This window comes from Prionailurus bengalensis, chromosome B3 (assembly GCF_016509475.1).
Source record: "Prionailurus bengalensis isolate Pbe53 chromosome B3, Fcat_Pben_1.1_paternal_pri, whole genome shotgun sequence".
In the NCBI taxonomy this organism is placed as follows: domain Eukaryota; kingdom Metazoa; phylum Chordata; class Mammalia; order Carnivora; family Felidae; genus Prionailurus; species Prionailurus bengalensis.
In genome coordinates this window covers 32,326,196-32,351,352 of record NC_057355.1, presented here as the reverse complement: position 1 = coordinate 32,351,352, position 25,157 = coordinate 32,326,196, and the positions used below count along the sequence as shown (strand labels likewise).

The following is a 25,157-nucleotide window of genomic DNA, read 5'->3' as shown; positions in this document are numbered from 1 at the left end:
ACTGGCCTTTGTCCACACTGGTGTTCCTGGAGCCTAGGGCACGTGAGGGGCACCCGGCTTGCACTGTGGCGTCATGGGCACCCTAGGGATGAGGACGCTGGGAGGAGACACGGGTGAAGGGGGAGGCGCTGGCATGCACAGCTGCTCTGGCCTGCACTGGGAGACCGCTCAGTCCCTTCCCTCCCTGATTCAAGCAGCAGGGGAAATGCATTATTTTTGCACTAAAAATTCATCTTGGAACGGATGGCCTTCAGAGATGTAATTAGCCACATTATTTCTCTCCATTAGCAGTCCCTGGAGTTTGCTGGAATTTCTTGTCCTTTTTCCTCTCCATCTCACTCTTTCCATCACCTTTATAAGCTACATTGTGACACTTCCACACTCCGTCCCCCGACCATCACGGCGCATTGTTTTGGGGCTGAATGACTAGTTTAGAATCTGGAAGAAGGAGCCATGGCAAACCGCCTCCTCCCCGCTGGGTTGTGGGATCACAAGTCCCCTGAGCCAGCAAGGGGCGCAGAGATGCCCACTTCTACCAAAGTGACACAGAGACGGCCCGGTTAGTGGCAAAGCTGGGTAGAGCTAGGAGGTGGCTGGCTCCCTCACTTCTCGCTGGGTGATCCCAAGCAAGTAACTTAACCTCTCTGGGCTTCTGTTGCCCTCACAGGACGGTCAAGGCCAGCACTGACATTCATAAAATTCTTTCCCAGAGGTAGAGAGCAAGCGCCCTGTGATCTAGATATCTGCAGACAACAGGGGACTTGTGGGGGCCAAATGATCAGTGGACATGACAGCATAAAAGACCCAGCCATGGCTTGGCGAGAGTCAGAGCTAAGTACTTGATGGTGCCCCAGGAGACTGGGCTGGAGGTCAGGAGTCAGGGAGAATGAGGGTGAGGAGCCCAAGGGGGCAAGGCTCCTTCAGAGCAGGAGGGAGTGCACTGGGACTCAGCCTTACTGCCCAGGGCTGAGTTTCCCTCTTTGGCTGACTATGGTGGCTTCTGGCCAGAGTTGCTCCTGTGGGTTATTTCCGGTGTGCATGACAGCTGGATGGGAGGTAATAGAGGTGTCATCTTCAACTGACTGGGGAGCCAGTGAGGGCTCCCCAAGACCTTGAAAACGACCCAACATGCAGGGGCACCTGGGTGGCTCAGTCAGTTAAGCATCTGACTTCAGCTCAAGTCATGATCTCTCGGTCTGTGGGTTCGAGCCCCGCATCGGGCTCCGTGCTGACAGCTCAGAGCCTGGAGCCTGCTTGGGATTCTGTGTCTCCCTCTCTCTCTGTGCCTCCCCTGCTTGCTGTCTCTCTCTCTCTCAGACATAAATAAACATTAAACATTTTTTAAAAAATGACCCAACATGCAGCAGATAACCCTTAAGCCCTCCAAAAGCTCAGGGGACTTCGGGGTGGCTGGCTATTTCTCTGGGGGATTCCAGCTTACCACAGTGCTCGGAAGACAGCCATCTGCGTCCCCGGCTCCCCGTTCCCCGCTTCCCTCATATTAGTGACACGTGATGTGCAGCTGTCTCCGGCATTGTCAGAAATACCGTGCTCCATGGGGGCGAGGGCAGGAAACCTGCTGTGGGAAATCTAAACTTATCCTGGTTCCTCACAACGAGGGGCAAAGAGAAAAATACCGCTTTAGCATAAAAGATCGCTGGCACTTTGGAATGAAATAAAATCAAAATGTGTGTGATTTGTTCCAAGAACTAGCATGTCCCAGACTTCGACAGTCATGGGTAGGTGTCCTTTGAAGGGGCGAATGGGTAGTTGTTGCAGGGACACTGTCACACTGCATGTCATTGAGTTGTGTTGTATTGCACTGACCTAAGGAGCTTAAGGGAACTTAATTTCTAATACTGGCCTCAACCCACTTTTATGGTAATCCTGGTCCTTGGGCTCCTGGAGAAAGGCAGAGAAACAGAAACTGTCTGGCTCGTGGGATCTTTGAACCTTCACACTGATATTACTACAAGCCTCACGGAAGCAGGCAGCACTTGATTCAAGTCTAGTCCACAGAGATTTGTATGGACATGTCCTGGGCATCAGTAATGAAAATGGTGATGCTGAGATTAACAATAACTGCCATGCACTGGGTGGCCCTGTGCTCCAGGCCCGGGCCAGGCTCTTCATGCACATCGCTTCACCTACCCTTCAGTTCCGTGAGGTATTATCACACCTCTCCCCTCCCCTGCCCTCCGCCCACTCAGACGGGTAAGAGATGGTGTCTACCCTTGGGGGAGGAGTCCTGCTGCATGGAGGAGAGCAAGTAGCCCAGCAGTGCCTGCCTCCAGGCGCAGCATCTCGACATGTCAACCCACTCATGGCTTGCAGGGGTCAGCATCACCAGGAAAGACACTACTCACACAGGAGCTGGAGGGAACAAGGCTTCGCTCACATAAAGAGATAGATCAGGATCAACTTCAGCAGTGGGCGTTGGTCCGCCATGGCCAGCGGGTCTCGTCCCACAAGCGGACACAGGGCTCTGATCTACGCGCACCTCTCTCATGCCGCAGACAAAGGACCCCATTCCCTCCCGGATGGGAAGAGATACGGCAGTGGGATTGGCCAGGCGCCATGTGATGCACACACTTAAGCAGAACAGAAGCGTGCACGTTGAATCTGGAACGGAGGCAGGCGTTCCCACAGGAGGCGATAAATCCAGCACAGGCTGTGAGGACTCCCTGTCTCTTGGTAAGGAAGTGTCCCAGGCCCAGAGCCCCCTCCTGAGTGGCCAGGCGGAAGTGGAAAGACTTCATGGCTTTCCCTAGGTGGGACCAAGATCACGTGGTTGGTTGGGCGGCATGGTCAGGAATTGAACCTGGGTTTTTCTGGCACCAAAGCCCATGGGCTTTCTTACTGCATGAGCCCTGCACTTCTGAGGATGAGAGGGTCTTCCCCCGGCACCTTCCAAGCCTCACCACCACCCTCCTGCCTCACCGCTACACCCGTCAGCCAGTGGACAACCAGATCCTCTGGAGAAAAGATGGGCTGCAAGGTTTGCTCCCTCCCGGGACTACTTTAATGCAAATTCTAGCTCTCTCCGTCCTTGGCCCATACTCCAGTACCAAGAATAATATTTGAAAAGCCTGGGATTCTTGTGCCCTGAAGAACCCCCAAGTACAGAAATGTAAAGCAGAAAAACTGGGCTCCCATCAAGGAGAGGGGGGGAAAATGCATAAGAGAAAAAACGATACAGGGGAATCTAAAGAATTTGGGGGATTATGTGAATAAATGGACACGGAAAGGAACCGTTCAGCCCTGGAGAAAAGAGATTGACACTTGTAAATCCCTTGTAAGTATCAGCAAAGAGAGTCCAAGGGATCAAAAACCCTTCCTGCTTCAGCTCAGTGTCCTGCAGTTCCATTTGAATATTAAGCCTCCACGTGGTTGTTCTGAGGCTTTTGTAATATGACCAAACTATCCGGGCTAATTTGGGCAAGGGTTATTACCTACAATTTACAGATGGGGAGCCAGAGGTGAAGGGAAGTTCAGTAGATGATCTATGGCCATCACGTTCGTTTTAGAAACCACGTCGGATTTAGCGCACAGTTTTTCCAACCCCCTGCCAGATCCCGAGCTTCGGGGAAAACGGCAGTTGCTTCTCAGTTGTCGACATCATTAATGTGGAGCAGCAGAGGCATAGATGATCCCAAATGGTGAGTAATGCTCACGCCATGCCTCCTGCTCTGGACGTTTGCTTTGGAAGCTTCTTGCAGGCGTCAGAATGGAGGCGCCCGGCCGTGGGAGGCTGCCTCACCCTCATTCCACGCCTTGCCTGCTCAAAGCCGCCCACCCCCTCCTCCATGAAGACCTGGGGGCAGCAGATTAAGGGGAAGAGGCTATAATGCTTTGCTGGGCTGGCATGGCGTGGTGGAGGGAGGCAGAGAATAAGGTGTTTGATTTCAAAGGACCCCCGCGGTGCCACAAGCTAGCAGAACAGTAACCGTAAATGAGACAGCGAATTGTGTCCACTCGAAGACTTCTGCGTGGCTGCCGATTCATTATGCTAATAAGGATGTGAGAGCCAGAGGTTGACTGTGTTCTGATTTCGTGGCTGGGGGACCCATGGCTGAGGAGGGGGGGAGGGACATCCAAATTTAAGGTCAGAGTCCGAATTCCATCTCCCAGCTCCCGATTCCAATTTAGTTGGTCTAATTACTGCTACCTCCTAATGACTATGGATGCTTTAGGGCCAGATGCCTTTAATGGCCTGGACCCGGGTAGCCATGCTTAAGGTCGAGAAATAGTGATGCTGGAGCCGAGAGGAGCCAACTCCTCAGATTCATTCAAATACGGAGAACCTGCCAAGTGCCAGGCAGCAGAGATTGGCACTGGGAGGAAAGCACAAAGGAAATCCGACATTGACCCTGGCCTGAGGAACCCAGGGTTGGAAGGGAGAGAAGACATGGAACAGAAACCTCTGCGATGCCTTCAGAGAGGACAAGGAGACGAGATCTAAGAGAGATCCATTCGTTCTTCCATTCAATTAAATCCTTCATTCAGTCGCGCAGGCCCCTGTCTGAAGTGCGCTGGATATAACGATAGGAAAAACCGGTCTCTATCCCCAGAAGCTACCATTCAAATACTGACTCTGAGTCGCCAGGGAGTTTTTCAAAACACAGTACGCCAGGTCCCCCACGCAGGCCGCTGATTCTGAATCTCTGGAATTGACATGCAAGAAACCTGAAGCTCAGATTCTGGGTGTTATCCCGGTTTGGGTACTGATCTGTGGGATAACAAGGGAAGGGAACCCAGAGAAGGGACAGCCAGAGACAGGGAGAAAGGCTTCCTGGCCCACCTCTCCTAGGAAGCCTTCCCTGACCTGCCCAGCACATTGGTCTGCGCGTCCTGTGACCCCAACCTCCACACATCCTGTGTGTCCTGTGATTTTTCGGGCTGGCTGGTCATCTTAGTTCCTGGATGTGCCTTACTTCTGAGGCTGAGTGCTCCCAGGTTCCAAGGTCACTGTGATGAGGGTTCCAGGGGCCTTGTGACACATGCTGGCTGGTTCTGTTCAGGCGTCAAGGAGGGGCCCAGTTCCCTCTGGGAATGCAACTCATCCCCCCAAAAGAAGACCGCCTTCCCCTGCATCAGTTAGGGCTCCAAGTGAGCTCTGGTCAAAAGCTGCTTTGAAGCCAGACCACAGGGGCCATGACCACCCTCTCTCCTGAAAACAGCCTCTCTGCCAGGTGGTCAGCCTCCTTCATCCTGGTGCGTGTTCTTCATCAACGCCAAGTCCCTCCCTCCCCAACTTCTGGTTTGCATTAGGGCCACTTTCCCCCGCTGGGTGGGTAGGACTAGAACCCTGAGCTGGCCTGGAAGGTTGAGCAGGGTAGGCTGTACCTTGATCTCACATCAGCACTAACCACAGGACTGAAAAACACAGGTCGTCTTTCTCCCTTTCACCCTTCTCTCTAAGCCAGTTACCTTTCCCTGTATATGATATTCTAACTTTAATGAGTTTTGGGTTTGCAAGTACAAACTTGTAGATGCTGATAAATTTTCCTTGGCGCTTTTGCCAACAATTTTGGTATGCTGCCACCAGGTGGCAGTAATGCTTTTGTTAGTAGGTGGTTTCAAGTCCACTTAATAAAATGTATTCATTAAAAGGCAGCCTCAGTCATAAAAATTTTCCACACAGTGTATTTTTTAAAATCATAACTGATTATAATGACCTTAACCAATCTTGAGTTTCATTAATCATACGGATTAAGAGAATGATACATTAAAAAAAGCAGAACTGCAAAATGGGCACCTTTCTCCCTGAGTTGTATTTTATTTTTTATATTCCTTTTTTTGTTCCAAGTTTTTGTTTTAAATTCTAGTTAGCTAACACATAGGGTAATATTGGTCTCTCCCTGAGTTTTAAATGTTATTGCTTTATTGCAGATTACTACCAGGTCTTGATTTGGATTTTGTTTATATCTCTATTCATTTCTCTGAATGTAGAGAGTGATAATTATAAAATAACAAACTGTCACATAGCCTTTATTATGTACAATGGCTATTCTAAATGCTTTACTTAGAGTCCCTTATTCTCACCGTAACCATATAGGAGGTGTAGGATGCTATTGTCTTCATTTTATGAAAAAGTTGCGGCACAGAGACTAAGCAACTTGCCTAAAGTCACACTGTTGTGTAAAGTCACACTGTTAAGTGGCAGAGGTGGCATTCTACATTGGTGACTCTCCAAATGTGGTGCCCAGAACTGCAGCATCAGCATCAATGGGGGACTTGTAAGAAATGCAGACTCTTGATCCCCAGGTGACCTGAACCAAAAACTCCGGAGGTGAGGGCCAATGATCTGTGTTTTGACAAGCACTCCGGGGGAGTATGATCCGGAGCTAACTTTGAGAACCACTATTTTAAACCATTCATTTAATCGCTCTGCTGTATGGATGATACACCCCCACACCTGGGTTGCTAATAATCACCCAGGTAACTTTCAAGTTGCATATATGCTTCCCCCCACCCCAATTTTAACATTCCTTCCCTCCTTGGGCCACCCTGCTCTCCCCTGGGTGAGAATCACTGCCATGATGAGCCACTCTTACTGGTGAGAGCGTGTCTTGTCCCTCAAGGGAACTGGAGTGGAAGCGGCTGGGAACCATAAGTAGCCTGTGACCCTTCTGAGACCTACTGGGGGCTCTGTCCCTATGAGTTTTCAGAGCAACATGGCATCAGGAACCCTCCTGGAAAGTTTGCTTTACCCTCCAGTAGCTTTCCTATTTTGTAAGAATGCTAGAGAAAATCTTCAACCCAATGAAGCAGAAGAGAAGGAGGGTGGGGAGATGTATGCCTACAGCCCGGGCCTCCGGCAGGAGGAGGATGTTAGAGAAACTGAGCCACTTAGGACTCCTACTTCCGGCCCCCCTCTCTAGAGGAAACGTGGCCAAGGTGTCCCCAGGTTTGCTGGTGGGGAGTTTTAACCTACTTAAGCACACCGTGGAGGTGGGAGATTTTCACAACGGCTCCGTCTAGCAGTCCTGTTCCTAAGAGACCAGGAAAAAAAGCTACTGCAGAGCTAAAGGGTATCCAGCACCTCATGGCCTATGTATCTCCCCTCCTGGATCACCAGGTAATTGTACCCAGATGGTGGTGCAGGGCGTTACTGGTAAGCGGAGCCGGGAATGGGCGAATGTGGGAGTAGGAAGACGGATTTGAGAGATTATTGAGTTGACAGTCTCTATTACTTCGAAGGACCCCAGATACAGATTCTGGTCTCTGATTTCCGGCATAGACAGGTGGTGTGAATATCCTGGAGAAGAGAGGGAGGGGCCCTCTGTGTGGAAATTTTCCCTTTAGGCCTCTGCAGGTCAACAAGCTTCTTGTGTTCTTGGCTTGCTAGCAAATGTCTTAGATGTTCTTGTGGTTGGCCTGTAGTTTGTTTAAGTTTTGCCCACAGAAGTGGTGGACATAGAGAAATTGAGCTTCCTGGAAGGAGAAGTCAGTGACTTTTTCTTTTCTTTTTTCTTTTTTTAATGAGAGAGTGAGGGCGGGGGAGAGGGGCTAGAGAGAGAGAGAGAGAGAGAGAGAGAGAATCTTAAGCAGGCTCCGTGCTCAGCATGGAGACCTACGCAGGGCTCAATCCCACAACCCTAGGATCATGGCCTGAGCCAAAATCAAGAGTTGGACACTCAGCTGACTGAGCCGCCCAGGCACCCCACAAGTCAGTGGCTTTTTGTAAGCAAATTCAGCCATGGCAAAGTAGGAGGATGGCCAATTGTTGCAGGTAGAGGTTTAGTAATATAAATTCACTGAGCACTCGGCAAACACCTTCTTGTGACATTTCTAGTTATCTCTGCCTTATTGTGCTGATGCCATACCTCTTATTATGGTTTCTGTGCACATCACTTACTTTGCCACCCTTTCATCGCATTTTACCCTTTTTTCATATCTTTGTTCATCATTTATTTTTTAATCTTTCTACGACATTAGATTTTAAGGTATGCCTTTTGTTAACAGCTTGTATCAGGTATCAGGTACATATTTTCCATTCAAATGGAAAATCCTTGCTTTTTACTCTCCCTGGTAGCATGGGATTGGGGTTAAACTCCCTGATTCTTGCACCAAACAGCTCTGGGTTCAAATCTCAGCCCTAATATTTACTGTATGACTTCAGATATACTAACCAACCCTCCTCCAGCCTCAATTCCCTGATCTGTAAAACAGTGTAATAACCACACCTACCTCACGGGTGGTTGCAAAGATTAAGTGATAAATATAAAGTGCTTAGAACAGTGCCTGGCACCTCATCAATGCTTTGTAGATGTTTACAACTAACCAGAGAATTTAATACATTAATTTTCATAATTGATTTCTTTGGGTTTGTATCATTTTTTACGTTTATGCTTTTCTTAATTCCTTGTTGTTTCCTGTATGATTTACTTTTATTTTTAAAGGGGATTAGAAGGGAAATGCCTTGTTCCTATAAATCTCTAATTTTTTAAGTAAAAAATAAAACAAACTCTTCTGACTCTATCCTTCAATCTAATAAAAAAATTAAATTTATAGTTAAAAATCTTCCTACAAAAAAATACCCTAGGCCTAGATGGCTTCATGGGTAAGTTATACCAAATATTGAAGAAAGAAATAATATCAATTCTATCCAAACTATTCTAAGAAGTTTTTAAGTGAGAATACATCCCTGCTCATTCTATGAACCCAACATTACCCTGGTACCAAAATCAATGAAATTATAAGAGAAGAAATTTGTCTATATCAGGGCTGGTAAACTTTTTCTGCAGAGGTCTAGATAGTAAGTATGTTAGTCTTTGTGTATCAAATGTTTCTGTCACAACTACTTAACTCTGCTATTTTAGCATGAAAGTAGCCACAGACAATACATGAATGAATGGGCATGACTGTGTGCCAATAAAGCTTTATTTAAAAAAAAACAAAATAGGTTGCAGGCCAGATTTGGTCCATGGGTTGTAGTTTACTGATTTTTGACCTCTATAATAAATCCCATGGAATCCCACAAAAGCCACTAAGACTAATAAGGGGGCAGAGTACAAGATCAATATGCAAAAATCCATTGTATTTCTATATATAGCAATGAATAGTTGAGAAGTTTAAAAACACCAACTTTTAAAATAACACCCCCCCAAACCAAAATAGTTAGGGATAAATCTGACAAAATATATGAATAACCTATATACCGAAAATTACAAAACAATGCTTAGAGACATTAAAGAAGATCTTAATAGACGAAGAAATATACCATGTTCATGGATCAGAAAGCTCAATATTATTATCATTGCTCCCCAAATTGACCTTTAAATTCAGCGCAATCCCCATCAAAATCATAGCTGTCTTTACTGTGGAAATTGACAAGTTGACTAAGATTTATATGGAAATGCATTGCTAAAGTCCATGCATTCCTTTTTATAATTAAGGATCCCAGGACACAGCCCAACTTTGCCTATTCCCTCCTGCTTCCTGCCACAGTTCATGCTGAGTGTTGCAGTCTGAGTACAGGTTTGGAGAACATGGTGGCAGTTGGAGGGATGGAACCCTGGCTTTGGTCTGCCCAGACAACAGTGTCTGTGCACTTGGGACATGACATCAGGACAGACCCCGCTCCCCAAGGTTAGGCCATCTCCAATGAGGGTGGGATTTTTCTGATATCTTCTTGGGCCCACATGTCCTATTTTGGTTCAGAAGACAGAGCATGTTTGAGTTAAAAAGGTGCTCAATCCATCCCAATCGAATGTGGAGTCGATAGAAATTATCCCAAATCTGGGCCTGTGGGCTCTTATTGTTTCATTTCCAGTGCTAAAGGGATTTCTAATAGCTTGCCTGTCTCTCGTGATCAGAGGACAAGTAGCATCAGAAATCTCCTGGGGGCGGGGCGCCTGCGTGGCTCAGTCGGTTAAGCTTCCAACTTTGGCTCAGGCTTCTGACTTTGGCTCAGGTCATGATCTCACGGTCCATGAGTTTGAGCCCCGCGTTGGCCTCTGTGCTGACAGCTCGGAGCCTGGAGCCTGTTTCGGATTCTGTGTCTCCCTCTCTCTGACCCTCCCCCGTTCATGCTCTGTCTCTGTCTCAAAAATAAATAAATGTTAAAAAAAAAAATTAAAAAAAAAAAGAAATCTCCTGGGGGCTTGTTAGAAATGCATCACCCTGGGCCCCAACACCCGACCTTCTGAGTCAGAATCTGCATATTATGAAGATCCTCAGGTGACTCATATGCAAATTTGAATTTAAGTCACACATGTGCCTATTCAGGTGTACTCAGGAAGTTGGGAGTGTATATATTAGGCAAGTCTAGTCACCTGCCAAGCTCTGTCCATTAGCATGTCTTCATGTCTGCAGTGTGGCATTTCAAAAAATTTTTTTTTCAACGTTTATTTATTTTTGGGACAGAGAGAGACAGAGCATGAACGGGGGAGGGGCAGAGAGAGAGGGAGACACAGAATCGGAAACAGGCTCCAGGCTCTGAGCCATCAGCCCAGAGCCCGACATGGGGCTCGAACTCACGGACCGCGAGATCGTGACCTGGCTGAAGTCGGACGCTTAACCGACTGCACCACCCAGGCGCCCCTGCAGTATGGCGTTTTAAGACATGCTTCTCTCCAATAGAAGATTCCTGACAGGAGCTCTTACCTCCTGGTTACTGTCTTATGAGCATTTTTAATCACTCTGCATGCAGCACACTCTTTTCCCCCCATATCACACACACACACGCGCGTGCGCACGCGCACACACACACACACACACACACATCTCTTATGTAAGCCAGAAACCACTCCTTATGATGAATTGTTTTACTCTTCCAAGAAAGGCAAAATGGAGCCCATGGATGTGTTTAATTTGTGCTTATTTTATATTTTTCCATTATCAAAGCAGTAGACATTATTGCAGAAAAGTTCAAAAATACAAGAAAAAGGAAAAAAATTATGTAGAATCCTATTTCTCGAAGACAATCACTCTTGCTTTTAGTGGGGATTTTTGGTATTGGTGGGGGCTTTCTTTTCAGTTTTTTTTCTACCAGAATCTTAATCATGTTAATTCACTCTATATTAGAGTATATGAGGTGTAGTTTTTATAATATATGACATAGGTATACAAGGAGGATAGCACATAGGGAAGATAGAGGATAGATACGGAATGTGTAATTTTGTATTCTGCTTTTTTCTGTTAACATTTAAATTTTTCCAGATTATTATTCATTCCCTGTCAGCATCATTTTTTTATGCCTCACAATATTCCATTGAGTATATAAACTATAGTTTATTTAACTATTCCCTTATTGCATAATGTTTAGAGCACGTGCGTTTTTCATTTTGGTAAGTAATGTGCAATGAAATTATTGTGCTTTCAGCATTTTTGTATAACTTTGCAGTAATTTCTTCAGGATAGATTTCCAGAAGTGAGTCAGAGACTGGGAACTTGACTCATATTACAAACTCCAGAGTATAACATTGAAAAAAGCACACTTAGGGGCACTTGGCTGGCTCAGTTGTTTGAGCATCCGACTTCGGCTCAGGTCATGATCTCATGGTTCATGAGTTTGAGCCCCACCTTGGGCTCGCTGCTGTTAGTACAGAGCCCACTTCAGATCCTCTGTCCCCCTCTCTTTGCCCCTTCCCTGCTTACATGCTCTCAGAAAGAAATAAAACATTAAAATAAAGGAAAAAAAGCACACTTAAAAGAAAAACCAAAGCTTCTTAACTAAGGCTGAAGTGATTGTCCTCGCCAGGTGAAGAGAAAACCACCCATTGACAAGACAGAATGGGATGCCTTCTTTGATGAGAACGGTCTGTTGGCCAAATCACGAGACTCCATTTGTGTTAACATCCTGGAAAGGGTACAATCCCCAAGGCCTTGCCCTGGCACTGGGGGGCATGGGTGGGCAAGAGGGCAGGCAGGTGTTTGGAGAGGCCCTTTCAGCAGGCACCCCAAGGGCCTGTGACCTCTCACCTCTCACCCACACCTCAGGGTCTGCACCCCTTCGTGAGGACAGAAGCCTGGAAGTTCCTCACGGGCTACTACTCATGGCAGAGTTCCCAGGATGAGCGGCTCACGGTGGACAGCACAAGGAGGTAGAACATTCCAGATCCTGTCAGGGGAGGGTGGATGGCAGTGCAGGTGGGTGGGAGTGCCCACCCCAGCCTGGCAAGTTCCGTCTTCTTCCCTCGGATGGATTTCTTATTCTGAGAGACAAAACCCCCACGTGCTCCCGACCCAGGGCTTGAACACGGGAGGTGCCAGCACATTCCCACCCAGCTCCATTTGGCAGCTCACACACTGCCCTGCATGGGCTTCATTCCAGCAACTCCTCTGGCCCGCCACCATCCCATCCCATCCTTTCCTAGAGCCTGTGCGCCTCTCTGAGCTGAAGATTCACACACAAGAGGCCAGTGGAGAATGATCCAGGGCCGTAGGGGAACTGAGGGTCCGCCTGGAATGCTCTATTCCTGAGAGCCCTGACAAGGCCCGTATTAGTTTCCTGAGGCTGCTGAAAGAAGGCACCACAAACCGGGGCTTTGCAACAGCAGAAATGTATTTTCTCGGTTCCAGAGGTCGGAGGCCCAAAAGCAAGGTGCCAGCACGGCCACATTCCCTGATGTCTCCAGGGGACAACCCTTCCATGCCTCCTCCTGCTGACTCTGGGCGTTCTTCCAGTCTCTGCCTCCATGGTCGCATGGCCTACTCGCCTTCTCTCTGTCTCTCCTTTGTGTGTTTCTGTGTGTCCTTGGAAGGACGCTCGTCATTGGATTTAGGGTCTACCTGGATAATCTAGATTGATCTCATCTCGAGATCCTTAATTATATCTGCAAAGGCCCTTTTAAAAATAAGTTCACAAGCACAAGTTTCGGTGGCTAAGGCGTAGACATATCTTTTGGAGGGCCACCATTCAGCCTCCTACGTGTCCTAAGCACATTCTGGTAAGGGACGCTAGACACTGCCTCATCCAATCCTTCCGATTCTAAGGCGGAAGTGCCAGTATTCTCCCCATTCTACAGAGGAGGAAACTGAGGCTTAGGTATAGTGGTGTCCACAAGGCCTGACCCTAGTTGCAAACACCCAGTTATTAATTTGTGGAGCCAGGATTCAGGAGCAGCCATGGGACCCCAGAGCCACAAGATTGAACCTGCCTCCATGCTGCCCTCCAGGAGCACATTAGAGTGTGGTTAGGGCTGGCACCGGTGGGGATGAGAGGGGGCATCACAGCGAGAGGGTGCAGCCTCCTGAAGAGTGCTCCGCAGAGTTCCCTTGATTTGCCAGGAGGGGGAGGCTGCCTCTTTCAGCCTCAGTTCTGTCTTCACAGGAAGAACTACAAGGCCTTATGCGAGATATATGAAAAGATTCAGCCCCTTCTGGAAAACCTGCACCGGAACTTTATGGAGACTCGGAATAACATTGGTGAGCGGAGTTGGGTGGGCAGGGCGGGGTGGAGGGGAGGGCTTAAAGCCATGCCTGCCCCCTCCTGAGTCATGTCCAGGGGCCGATGGGTCCCCTGGTTCCTGGGAGCTGCCTCCACAGGGGCCTGGAATTTTGCTGGCTGAACCTTGGTTAGCCCATCCCCCATCTCTGCTGGGGGCCCCTAGAGGCCCAGCACCATTTTCCCCCCGGGGTGATTCCTATTCCTGCCACTTCGCCTTCATCTCTCCCCTTTGGGCCTTGAACTAGGCTAGATTTCAGTTGGACAGAACCGGTGGGGTGGGATGGGGGGACATTCCTGGCAGAGGGTACAGCCTCGTCAAAGATTTGGAGGTGGGGACACGGCCAAACAGCTCAGGGCATGGTGAGAGGTAGAGTCTCATGGGCAGATGTAGGCCGATGTACTTTTCACAGCCCCCTCCCCAAGGTGCTTTGGGTCTTACCCTTTGGGGGAATGAACTCATTCATGGCCCCCCTGCTGGAGGTGATCTGGTGCCCCCTACCTGTCTCTTTTCCACAACCTAGCATATGACATTCAGAAACTCTACGACAAAGACCACCTAGGCAACATCCTTATCGACAAGAAGAGACTGGAGAAAATCCTGCTCCTGAGTTATGTCTGCAATACCCAGGCAGGTGGGCCACAGGGCTGGGCCTCCCCGCAGCCCCCTTTTCTCGGTTCCTTCCTGGAATCCCTTCCCTGCCCCCACCCAGCCCCTCCTCACTGCCCTCCCCCTCCACCCCAGAGTATCAGCAGGGTTTCCACGAGATGGTGATGCTTTTCCAGCTGATGGTGGAACATGACCATGAGACCTTCTGGCTTTTCCAGTTCTTCCTGCAGAAAACGGTGAGGGCTGGGCCTGAGTTCAGGGACCACCTCCTTACCACTCCCCAAATAACCCCTTAAGGTCAGGCAGGCATTGGCAGCCCGGTCGTTTCCTTCAGCCCTGAAGCAGCCCTCAGGGTCCCAGAGGAGCCTGGACAGGCAACACTAACACCAGTGAGGTTTTGGGGGACAGTGCTGTGTGTGTTGTAGGCATTGGAGTTGAGGAGATGGCTAGAAAGGTGCTCTGGGTCCAGTTCTCCCCAAACTTTGAAAGAGTGTAACTGGCCAGTCCCAGTGAAGGTTTCTTCTCCTGGCATTGCCCTTCCCAAACCTGGCTCTGCTCCCACAAATCCTCCATGGCTCCCCATCGCCTCCAGAATAAAGTCCAATAACCTTGGCCAGGCAGTCAAGGACGATCTTTGGCCTTGTCTCTCGCTGCCGCCTTCACACGCCCTGCACTTCAGGCACAGCAGGGGACTTGGTACTCCCCAGATGTACCCCCACAATGACCACGTTGAGGGCTTTTAAAGTTGCTGCTCCCTGGAACATCCTCCCTGGAAAACCTTTCCTTATGATCTGTGAGAGGCTGTTCAGCATCTACCCTCACCCCTCTCTCCATCCCTGCAGCAAGGTGCTCACTGCTCTTTCCTTGTCCCAACTGGTTCTGACCCACAGCATGTGTGTAGAGGCAGAACTGGATGCGTTGCACGTGAGCCACGTCTGGAACATCCCTGCCTCCCCACCACACACACACACACACACACACAGGTGCATCCACATGTGCAAACAAACACCCCTACAGACACAGATCACATAGACACGCCCGGACCCAGGCAGCCAGGCTCATCCAGAGGCATGAGCCCAGCCTGGAGCCAGCCCCGCGCGGGGCCTCCAGAACCAAGATGCTGTGAAGCAGGGCTGGCTCTTCCGGTGCCCCCACACGGAGAGAGGTGCCGTTTCCCTCCCTCCCGCCCATCTTTCTCAGGAGCACTGCTGTGTCATCAACATCGGAGTGGGCAAGAACCTAGACATGCTCAACGACCTGATCGACTTCTTGGACCCCGTGTTCGCTGAGCACCTAAGTGAGTGGACCCTCCGCCTCCTGCAACAGTACGTCGCCCCCCCCCACCACCAGGGCAGGCATGAGGGGCACCAGGACCCAGCCCCAGGCAGCCGGGCCCACTCATGGTGGGCGGGAGCGGGTCATTTGGTCTTCCCTCCAGGCCCTGGGAGCACGGCGTTGGCATCCGGACAGTTGAAAATTCACCCCAGTCTCCAAAGGCGGTTGGAACAGTGAGGGCCAGGCATTTCGTACTTCCCCAGCGTGTTGGCGTGCTGTCGTTTCGCCCTCTGTGTGCCTTTGCTCTGTCACGTGAGCTGTCCCTGTGTTCTCCGACCACGGCCTCTGGGCTGACGCCCTTGTCTCTTCTGCGCAGGAAGGAAGGGTGCCGGGACCGTGCGGTCCCTCTTCCCCTGGTTCTGCTTCTGCTTCCAGCGTGCCTTCAAGTCCTTCGAAGATGTCTGGAGGCTGTGGGAGGTGAGGCCTCCTTGGACTGAAGGGCTAGGCCCCACCCCTCCAGCATGCAGCGGGCAGCCCTTTCCCTCGCCTCCCCTTTATTGCTGGCCTGGGTTGGACTTCGGCAGCTTGGGGTTTACTGGGCCAGCGACCCTGCTCCCGCCTCGTGGGAGGAGGCTAGGACATCAGCTGGTCCATCTGTTCATCCAGGCCCACCAGCACCTCCTGGAGGGCAATCGGGGTGGAAGGAGGGGCCTCTGGCCCGTGTTGGGGGCGGGGGGAGCCTGGCCTGCTTTCCCACCACCTGCCCAGGTGGGCCGCCCTCTGCTCTGCTTCCCCAGCTGCCCCTTCCTCTGCCTTCCCCTCCATCTGAGTGCTGTTTCCCTACTGGCCCCTCACTCCTGGAGAAGGAGGGCCCCCCCACCAAAGGGCAGGTCAAAGGTGCAGTTCTTTGCTACCAGACCCTTGGGCCATCAGCAGATGAAGCTCCCTGGGAACGGACCCACCACCCACTTTCTGCCCTGCCCAGCCCAGCCCAGTCCTCAGCCTGGCATTCAGTGCCCCCCCGAGTCAACTCCCACCTGCCTTATCCCTCCCTCACGGCCTGCTGGTCTCCATGCCCAAGTCCATGGCCACCCCCAGACCTCTGCTGACACCCCTGGATCGTTGACTTCTCATCAACCGTTGCTTTGCCAAAGCTCCACTCAAATGCTACAGTCACTGGGTCATTCCCTCACCCTCTCCTCCCTCCCTCCCTCCCTTCCTCTTCCCCTCCTTCCCTCTCTCATTCTCTCCTCCTCCTCTTCCTTCCCCCTAGCTAATGAATTCCCTGAAGCCTTTTTCTCCAAGCCTGCAGTAGCCTCAGGACCCCCGAGATAGCACTTGAGCCAATGAGGGAGTCAGTAGTGAGGTCCAGGAATGGCTGACCCCGGGCGGGTGCCTAGTCAGCGGGTGGGTCACCATCCTCGGGTCCGCTGCGGTCTCCGGCTGCGGGGCCCAGGCTGACACTCACCGGCCACCTGCAGGTTCTGCTGACGGGGAAGCCCTGCAGGAACTTCCAGGTGCTGGTGGCCTACAGCATGCTGCAGATGGTGCGCGAGCAGGTGCTACAGGAGAGCATGACCAGGGATGATATCATCCTGGTGAGCGCACCCGCCCTGGGGCCAGGCCAGCCCTTCGCCCCTGGCGGGAATCTGTGATGTCCTGAGCACTGCGCTGGTGCTTCTGTAGAGCAGCTCATTTAAGCCTCACGACAAGCCTGATGCAGAGGGACATAACCATCCCCAGCACCCCTGTTTAGCACAGGAAGAACCTGAGGCCTTGAACGCCTCTTACTGTCCGTGCTCGCTGCCTCACAGTTAATCCCTTAGCCCTAGGGTCCTCCTGCGGCAAAAGACAGAGAGTTTTCTGACATTTCAAAAAAGCAGCTGAGGTCTACGTTCAACACGCTCTAGAGTAGCAGCCCGATTATAAAACGGGTCCTCCTTAGAAGCCCCTGCATCACTCAGTGGAACCCTGGTACTCCCTAGAGCCCAGCAGGAAAGCTACATTTACCATCTCCCCCATATATCAAGTTCCAGTGGTGAAATATCAGGCACTGTGCTGGGCTGGTTGGAGAGAGATCAGGTGGCCCCAGTGACTGCCATGGGCAGCCGCCTTGTCCCTTGAAGCGGGAGGCAGCCGCCTGTGCCCAAGGAGACCTGCTTCGTCCCAGCTTCCTCTCTCTGCACAGGCCTGCAACAACCTCATTGACCTTGATGCTGATGTGCTGATCTCTGCTGCCTGCTTGATTTACGCTGAGCTCATCCAAAGAGATGTAAGTTGCCCCGATTATTTGTCTTCCTCCTCCAAGAAGCCTCCTCTGATTTCCCAAGCCCAGCCCAAGCACCCGGCAGGCATATTCGGCTTCAGAGACACAGTTTGTGTCTGGTTCTTTGCTGCTTTCCATCTGCAACTCCTGCCTCCCCAAGGAGACTGCACTGCCCGAGGACACGGCCCTCGCCCCTGGTTCCCTGTGTCCCTCCCAGTGGATCAGGCACAGGACTGAGCACCCAGGGGTTCTGTAGAATGTCACTAGCTGGACAAACGTGAAGAGTGAGATCAACAGAACAATGTCTGTCCACCTCAATCTGCCAGAACCCTCCTCTTCCCCAGGCTCCTCAGCCATTAAAGGATTTCTTTCTCTGAAGACTCTCACGATGGACAGATGCCCTCAAAGGACAGAAGGAAGGTGGTGCTTCAGCCATGAAGTCTGACGGGGCGTTAGGGTGAGAGTGTAGGTAATACAACTACAATAGAAACAGGCTCTGGGCTCACAGTTTGTGGTGGGCAGTGTATCGCCTGGCGACACGTAAGGGCAGAGAGGATTGTCTGATAAGAAGAGAGGCCTGGGGGGCGAGAAGGGCCATCACGAGCTGGAGAGAGGGCAGGCCCACCAGGGAGACCTTGCGGGTCACAACTCTTCCACAGCTGAGGGCTTTCCAAGGCTACAGTGGTTCCACACTCGGACGCAAATGGGTAAGGATGTAAGTGACTTTGAGAGCCTCCCTGCCTCCTGTGGAAGACAAACTGAACGTGTCTAATAGGTCTGATCAATCCCCGGGACCAGGTCCCGAGAGGAGGGCCTGACCACACACCTCTGCACACACGACCCGCGTCTTCCCCCTTCCTCCCAACACGGCGGCCACACATTAAGGTGTTTTTCCAGGGCTTTCCCCGGCTGTCTGAGGAAGGACACAGCCCAAGTCTCTGGCTAGCAGGCCATTCCCCAGGACAGGCCATTCCCCTCCTGGGTTCAAAGCCTCCCGGTCACGCGGTCCCTTCTCAGCCTGGAATGCATCCGCAAACCAAACTCTTTTCTTCAGCCTCACTCAGTTTCTCCAGACAACCGTCCCCTGGCCCAGGCATATCGATTGCCCCCTGGGTGCCCTCCCAGGACCGGACCGTGCCACAGCCCTGAGCCCCCTGCCCAGCCTGCTGTGCCCTGGGGGCAGACGTGAAGATTGGCCAGAAGGGGCTGAACCTGCAGAGGGGCCGGGGCTGGCCTGGTGCCCCCATATCTGCTCTGCAAGTGTGTTCATCTGCTCGCCTGTGTGCACATGCACGCACACACACACCCCGGCCCGGGGGTTACACCTTTTCAGAGGGGCTGACGGATGGGCAGGAAGGATCCACCGGTTTTGCTGTGACCCTGGCCCTCAGGAGGAGGCATAACTATCCTCACTCTTCCCCAGCTTCCCCCTTCTTTCCCATCCTATCATTCTCAGTGACCGTCACTCAAAAGGCACTACGTCCCCAACTAATGTCTGGTCTCCTTCCCCTCAAGTGACAATCCCCATCCATGGCTGGCTCTGAGTCTCTTGGCTGCCGTATGTCTTCTGGGGGTGGGGGGTGTTGCTGAAGAGTGCGGCCCCGTTCCCCCACCAGCGTCTTTTCTGCATGGCCAAAGAGCCAGTGCTTGCCGGGCAAGAAGGCACATGGGTAAGTTCATGTACTACTCTTCTTGGGTTTATGTTCCCAAGACAGGTTATTTAAGTAAGGGTTCCTGCATGGCATACAGTTCTCCAGAAACAAAACTGTGTTTTCATTTTACCAAAGAACCAGAGTAAGAGACATTTCCGCGCGCAAACCGTGACCTTGGGGAGAGTCCATAAACACAGGAGATGTGCTGTTCCTAACGCGTCCTTTGGCCTGGTAGCATTAGTTGGCCTATGATTGTTGGCTCAGACGTATACACAATGCCAGACATCTATTCCAAAACCAAAATACTCAAGAAGTCACTCTCTAGGCTGATGGTTTTCAAACCTGTTTTTAAAAGCATGTGTTTTGGGGCGCCTGGGTGGCTCAGTCGGTTGAGCGTCCGACTTCAGCTCAGGTCACGATCTCACGGTCCGCGAGTTGGAGCCCCGCGTCAGGCTCTGGGCTGATGGCTCAGAGCCTGGAGCCTGCCTCCAATTCTGTGTCTCCCTCTCTCTCTGCCCCTCCCCCCTTCATGCTCTGTCTCTCTCTGTCTCAAAAATAAATAAAAATTAAAAAAAAAATAAAAGCATGTGTTTTTAAGACCACCGTTATACAATTTTCCTCAGGAGCCCAGTGTTTGAGGTTTGGGTGGGGAGTCCAGGGCCCTCCTCCCTGTGATCTCTCTCAGGCCCCTCCTCGACCCTCGCGTCATTCCCTGTGGAACCTCTGGCCTACTGGGAGCACGTTTGAAACCTCTGTTGGTGTTACACATGACCTGGATTAAGTCCCGACCCTGAATTGACCCAGGGTCAGAGAAATTCCAGGCTATGTAGCGATGGGAGTAAAGATCTTAGAAGAGCGGACTTTTCTCGGCTCATCTGCAGCACCCCTGGCCGGTGGGGTGTGGATTAGAATCGGCCCACTGTGCTGCTATGCATATCATAGAGACGGCCCAGGCTTCTCCTCACTTCGTTTATCACTTTATCATCCAGTGTTATGTTTTTCTTAGTAAGGTCCAGACCAGAGATAGACCTATGGGAAGCTCTGGAACCCTAGAGCCTGGGGCATCTGGCTGGCTCAGTCAGTTGAATCCCTGACTCTGGATTTTGGCTCAGGTCATAATCCCAGGGTTGTGGGATTGTGCCCTCATTGGGCTCCACGCTGAGTATGGAACCTGCTTGAGATTCTCTCTCTCTCTCTCTCTCTCTCTCTCTCCAGAGGTGGTTCGTTCTCCCCTCTCTGCCCACCTTGAGTGACCCCCAGCCCACTCTTTGTTCCTGGAGCCAGGATAGTGGCTCTTTACCCACTAAGAGCTTTGCAGAGGCGGCATGTATAAAGATCCAAGTTCTCGGGGCCGCAGAGCCTGTGTTTCAGACTCAGAGGGGGAAAGGAGGTGGAGGAGGCCCACAGAGCCTGGGCCTGGGCTGCGGCTACAGACCCGTGTCCAGCGAGGGGGAAGGGCTCCCCCTAGCTGCAGGAGGAAGCATGTAGTTGGGGGGGGGAGGAGCAGGGGCGGGGGCTCCACTCCCCAGGACCCAGCCCCAGTGACCAGACTGGAGGCTGGAGCACTGGCCTGTGAAGAGGACAGTGAGAAAGAAGGAAAAGCAGGAAAAAGAGAAGTTTTAGCAAATGGAGGGAGGGAGTGAAATGGGAGGGAATATGAAGTCTCTTCTTCAGCTAACTAACGCCTGCCACTCACGTCACGGACCATCCACAGAGCCAGCAATGTAGGCGGAACATGGCAAAGTGACAAATGGCACCTGTGTAGTGATCCTCAAGGCCACTGCTGCTCACTGATGTGTCTCCCAGACCCCTCCCCCCCCCCCAGACCCAACCATACACTCACACTGCAGCCTCCAGGTACCCCTGGAGATTTTGTTGTTTAACCGGATTGGGATGTGACTACGTCTGGTTTGGAAACGTCTTCTTTTTGTCTGCTTTTCAGAAAAAGGCCGTTTGGATCCATCTAGACCAAAGGAGTTCTCCTCCTCCCTGACTGCAGGCACTCGCCACCCCCCAACACACACACTTCATTCAATTCCTCACCTGAGTCCTGCCTGTTCGCCCCTACGTGGACCAGCCGGTTCTGGAACTGCTGGGGGAGGATAGGTGACCACCTGCCCTCTGACCCTCTTCCTTCTGGGTGGATACAGGCCAGGGTCTGCAAGGCCAGAGCTCATCAGTGCCGAGGTCTGAGCCATGGTCAGAGGCCATGCCTCGGTGCCATGGCCAGAACCCCACCAAGTAGCCTGGCCCTCGAATCTGGAGCTGCAGCCCCCACCCCAGAGGACAAGGGAGCACGTCTTCCCAGATCCCACCTTCCCACTGATCCCCGAGGAGCCTGAAGCCCCAGAGGGAGGGGACCATGACAATGAGGAGTGGGCTGGAGTTCCCGGAGGTCAGGAACAGGGAGGGTGCTGTGGTCCTAACCCTCACGGTTGTCACAGCTGCACTTGCTGAGTGATTACTATGTCCCAAGCCCCGTGCTAAGCGCATCATAAGCCTTCTCTCCCATGGCCTCATTCAGAAGACAGACACCATCACTACCCCCTTTTTCCTGGTGAGGAACCAGAGGCGCTGGGGTGCACGGCCCACGAATGCAGAGTCAGAATATGAACGCTGGCAGGCAAACCCGGGAGCTTACACTATTAACACCACAGTACTGGCTCTGGGGCGGTGCCCTGTGTTCACCTCCTTGCCTGCTCTCAGCCTCAGGTGTGCCGTCTACCCCATGGCCCACACCCGTCTCCCGTCCGGTCCTCTGCCAGACCCCCCACCTCACAGGCCACCCCTGCCCTTGGCAACTGAGGACCCACGGGGGGAAGGGGGGGTGGGGAGATGATGTAGGGCTGGACAACTGGGGAACATGCAGGAGACTCTGTGCCACTTCCCTCAGCCTGCCCATGCCTGCTATGACCCCCGGAAGTTTGGAGAAGGCCAGACCAGAGCCATGTTTCCCACATCTTGTTTTGCAACCAAGTTCAGGTTACTCCGGTCATTCCTTCTATGGGGCAAGGGCTGAGCTGGGGCTCTGGGATTATAAGGACGTCGGTGCGCAAGGGTGAACGTGAGGACCCAAGAGGGGCTGCCGAGCCTCTTTGCCAGGTGCAAAACGGTGGCGGCAAAGCCTGTGAGGCCAGAATGAGCCAGACATGTGAGTGTGGGAGAGGTGGGGTAGAGAAGAGCCGCACAGGATTAGCCCACCCCACCCCAGCCCCTGCCACCCCGCTCTGGACCGGCCCTGGGCCGGAGGTGGTAATGGAATGAGACCAAAGTGGAGAGTGGGGAAGTTCCAGTCATTGCCAAGTACAATGCCACATTACCCAGCTTCCTTACCCAGGAGGGGAAAGGAGTTATTTCTGAGACCTGAAACAAAAGCACTACCAGCCACACTGTCTTGCCAGACCCTGGGGCTAGTGAGCCTATAGTGGGGAAAAGATTAGCAGCAACCAGAAATGAGGGAGGTGGGTCAAAGGGAGGCAGCAGGAGGCTGGGGGCAAGGTGGGAAGGTAAAGTCACAAGCAGTAGCTTTTAATCTTGGTGACCCAATGGAATCACCAGGAAGCTTTTATTTATTTATTTTTTAAGTTTTTTAAACGTCTATTTATTTTTGAGACAGAGAGAGACAGAGCATGAAGGGGGGAGGGGCAGAGAGAGAAGGAGACACAGAATCGGAAGCAGGCTCCAGGCTCTGAGCCATCAGCCCAGAGCCTGACGCGGGGCTCGAACTCACGGACCGCAAGATCATGACCTGAGCTGAAGTCGGACGCTTAACCGACTGCGCCACCCAGGCGCCCCGTCCAGGAAGCTTTTAAAAACAACCCATGCCCAAGGCCCACTGATGAAATTGGAATTTCTGGGGGTGGGGCCAGGACACTGGTATTGTTTAGAAATCCCCCCCCCTCCATGATTCCAATATGCAGCCAGGAATGAGAACCCCGGTGCTCAGAGCAGGTGTTGGATGGAGTGGGATTCGTGGTTTAACGCCCTCCTTCCACTCAGGATGGGAAGAGACTTGCCCAAGGTCACACAGGAAGTGAATCATGGCCTGGAGAGGACAGGAGTGGCGACACAGGGCACTATCCTGAACTGATACCAATACCATGGGGCAGAGCCCACAAGGTCACTGCAGCCAAGCCCCCCACCACTGGTCCAACCCTGGACCACACCAAAGCCTCCGGCTGCCCCTGCCTCGCCAGCTCTTTCCCGAACTGCCCCACCTCCCCACCTTAGAGCCCTGAAGCTGAACGACTCTAGAATTAAGCATCCCACCTTTTCTGCACCAGTACATTAAAAAAAAAAGATCTCTTTAGGGAATTAATAAGTGCCCAAGTCTCAAAGGCCTGACCCTCACTTGCAGTGATATGCAAATGGCACCTGAACACCCACGGTGCAGCACTCAGAAGCTGGGAGCAAATGGGATGCAAATGTATGCAATCATTATGCAAACAAGGGCAGCCCCGGATTAATGGCCTCCATCCTTCAACCAGACAGCAGCTGTCTCTTCAGGTACAGGCATGGCCGACAGGGAGGCCTGTCAGAAGCATCCCGAGGAAGGATCAAGAGAAGCTACTGTTCTGACACTGGCCTGTTGATGATCTTCTCTGAGAAATCTGGGGGGCGGGGAGGGGGGCGGTCCGCCAGGCAGGGGGATGTTCTTTGACTGGGCTCCTTGCCCAAGTCCCAGGTTCAAGGCCAGGCAGAGCTGTGGAGGAGAGAGGTGGTGACACGGATGGCGGAGGTGGCTGAGGCAAAAGGAGAGGTGATAGTGGGAAGGGATGAGGTGGAAATAATTGAGGATAAGGCAGAGGTGAGGGGGGTGGTGTTTCTGGCGACGGTGGTGATGACGGGGTGGTGAACATGGGCTGGGAGGGGATGGTAGCGGCAGTGGTGGTGACGATAACGGCATTGGCAATATCGCAGGCGACACTGGGGGCAAAGTGGCGATGACAGAGGTAATGTTAACAGTAGTCGTGAGGGAAAGGAATGCAGTGGGGAGGAGGAGGACAGTGATGCAGGGGTGCTGGGAGAGAGTGAAGGGCAGTGGTTGTGACGGTGGTGGGTGACCGTGGCCACGATGCCGGTAGCATAGGTGGCCCCGGGTGGAGTGATGGGTGGTGACGGTCATTGTGTGACCAATATGAGCTGACCGACGGGTGGAGATGCGACAGAGGAGAAGATGGGGAGGGGGAGCTGGTGAAAACGGGCTCTCAAAACCCTTCACCTCAGCAGGGGAGGGTGTTTGAGAACCTGTCAGATGAAAGCAGGGGGACCAGGGGGGAATGTGAAGAGGACAGACAAGGTCTGCCATGATGGGGACGGGAGAGTCGGGGGAAGCCCCCAACGACAGACCCAGAGAAAGCTCAGAGACAACTCCTGACTTCTGTCTCCTTGGCAAAGACTCGGCTGTTACACCCCAGTTCCGCTCAGGGAAGGTGTGCAAGTGACCCCACGGTTGGAGAAATCACAGCCCCACTGAGCTCTGTGAAGTGGGAGGAAGTGTGACCACCAAGTGAACAGGTGAGTTTGTTCTCTCTTTCCATGCCCAGCAGAGGTGGCTGATGGCAGGGTCACGGACTCTGGAATGAAGCTGCCTTGTGGAGCGGGGAAGAGGGGTGAGTGTCGAAAAATAGCACACAGTAACTGGGGCTTGGGAGACATTGACAAATGTCTCCTCGGGAGAACTTGGAAACTCCCAGTGTCTCTCCTACCCCATGGCCCGGATCCTCTGCACTTCTCCATCACCCTCCCTTCATCTCGGTCCCTTCAGTGAAAGGTTCCAGAGCTGTGGGTCTGACACTATGCTCACAGCTCTATTTCCCTCCTAAAAGGCCACACCCTATAGTCCATAGGCTCCGGAATCAGATTCCAGGTAATAGCTGGATGAGCCTGGACAATAAGCCTCTTTGCGCCTCTGTTTTCTCACTTATAAATTAGAAATAAAAATACCTACCTTATAGATTA

General features: G+C 52.0%; 1 protein-coding gene across 3 annotated transcripts; it reads left to right on the top strand.

Moving 5' to 3' along the window:
• Positions 1-5,003: 5,003 nt before the first annotated feature.
• On the top strand, positions 5,004-18,038 carry TBC1D21 (TBC1 domain family member 21). 3 transcript variants are annotated; one of them, XM_043555048.1, is made up of 11 exons: positions 5,004-5,214; positions 11,708-11,815; positions 11,947-12,050; positions 13,280-13,374; positions 13,918-14,024; positions 14,180-14,239; positions 15,204-15,300; positions 15,655-15,755; positions 16,760-16,876; positions 17,467-17,550; positions 17,689-17,882. In XM_043555048.1, exons 1-11 carry the CDS (start codon positions 5,155-5,157, stop codon positions 17,779-17,781), a joined length of 1,026 nt encoding a protein of 341 aa, XP_043410983.1. In that variant the 5' UTR covers positions 5,004-5,154; the 3' UTR covers positions 17,782-17,882. The 3 variants fall into 3 exon arrangements, with proteins under 3 accessions (XP_043410983.1, XP_043410982.1, XP_043410984.1); XM_043555047.1 differs by having other exon boundaries at positions 5,005-5,214; positions 13,918-14,028; positions 14,139-14,239; XM_043555049.1 differs by lacking the exon at positions 17,689-17,882 and adding an exon at positions 17,889-18,038 and having other exon boundaries at positions 5,006-5,214; positions 13,918-14,028; positions 14,139-14,239.
• The last annotated feature ends 7,119 nt before the right edge of the window (positions 18,039-25,157 follow it).

Excerpts from the sequence above, each read along its gene's own strand:
- TBC1D21 (XM_043555047.1), top strand. The coding sequence starts at position 5,155 with ATGACCACCCTCTCTCCTGAAAACAGCCTCTCTGCCAGGTGGTCAGCC. Across the intron at positions 11,816-11,946 it reads GTGTTAACATCCTGGAAAGG|GGTCTGCACCCCTTCGTGAG; the intron begins GTACAATCCCCA and ends CCCACACCTCAG. Across the intron at positions 12,051-13,279 it reads ACGGTGGACAGCACAAGGAG|GAAGAACTACAAGGCCTTAT; the intron begins GTAGAACATTCC and ends CTGTCTTCACAG.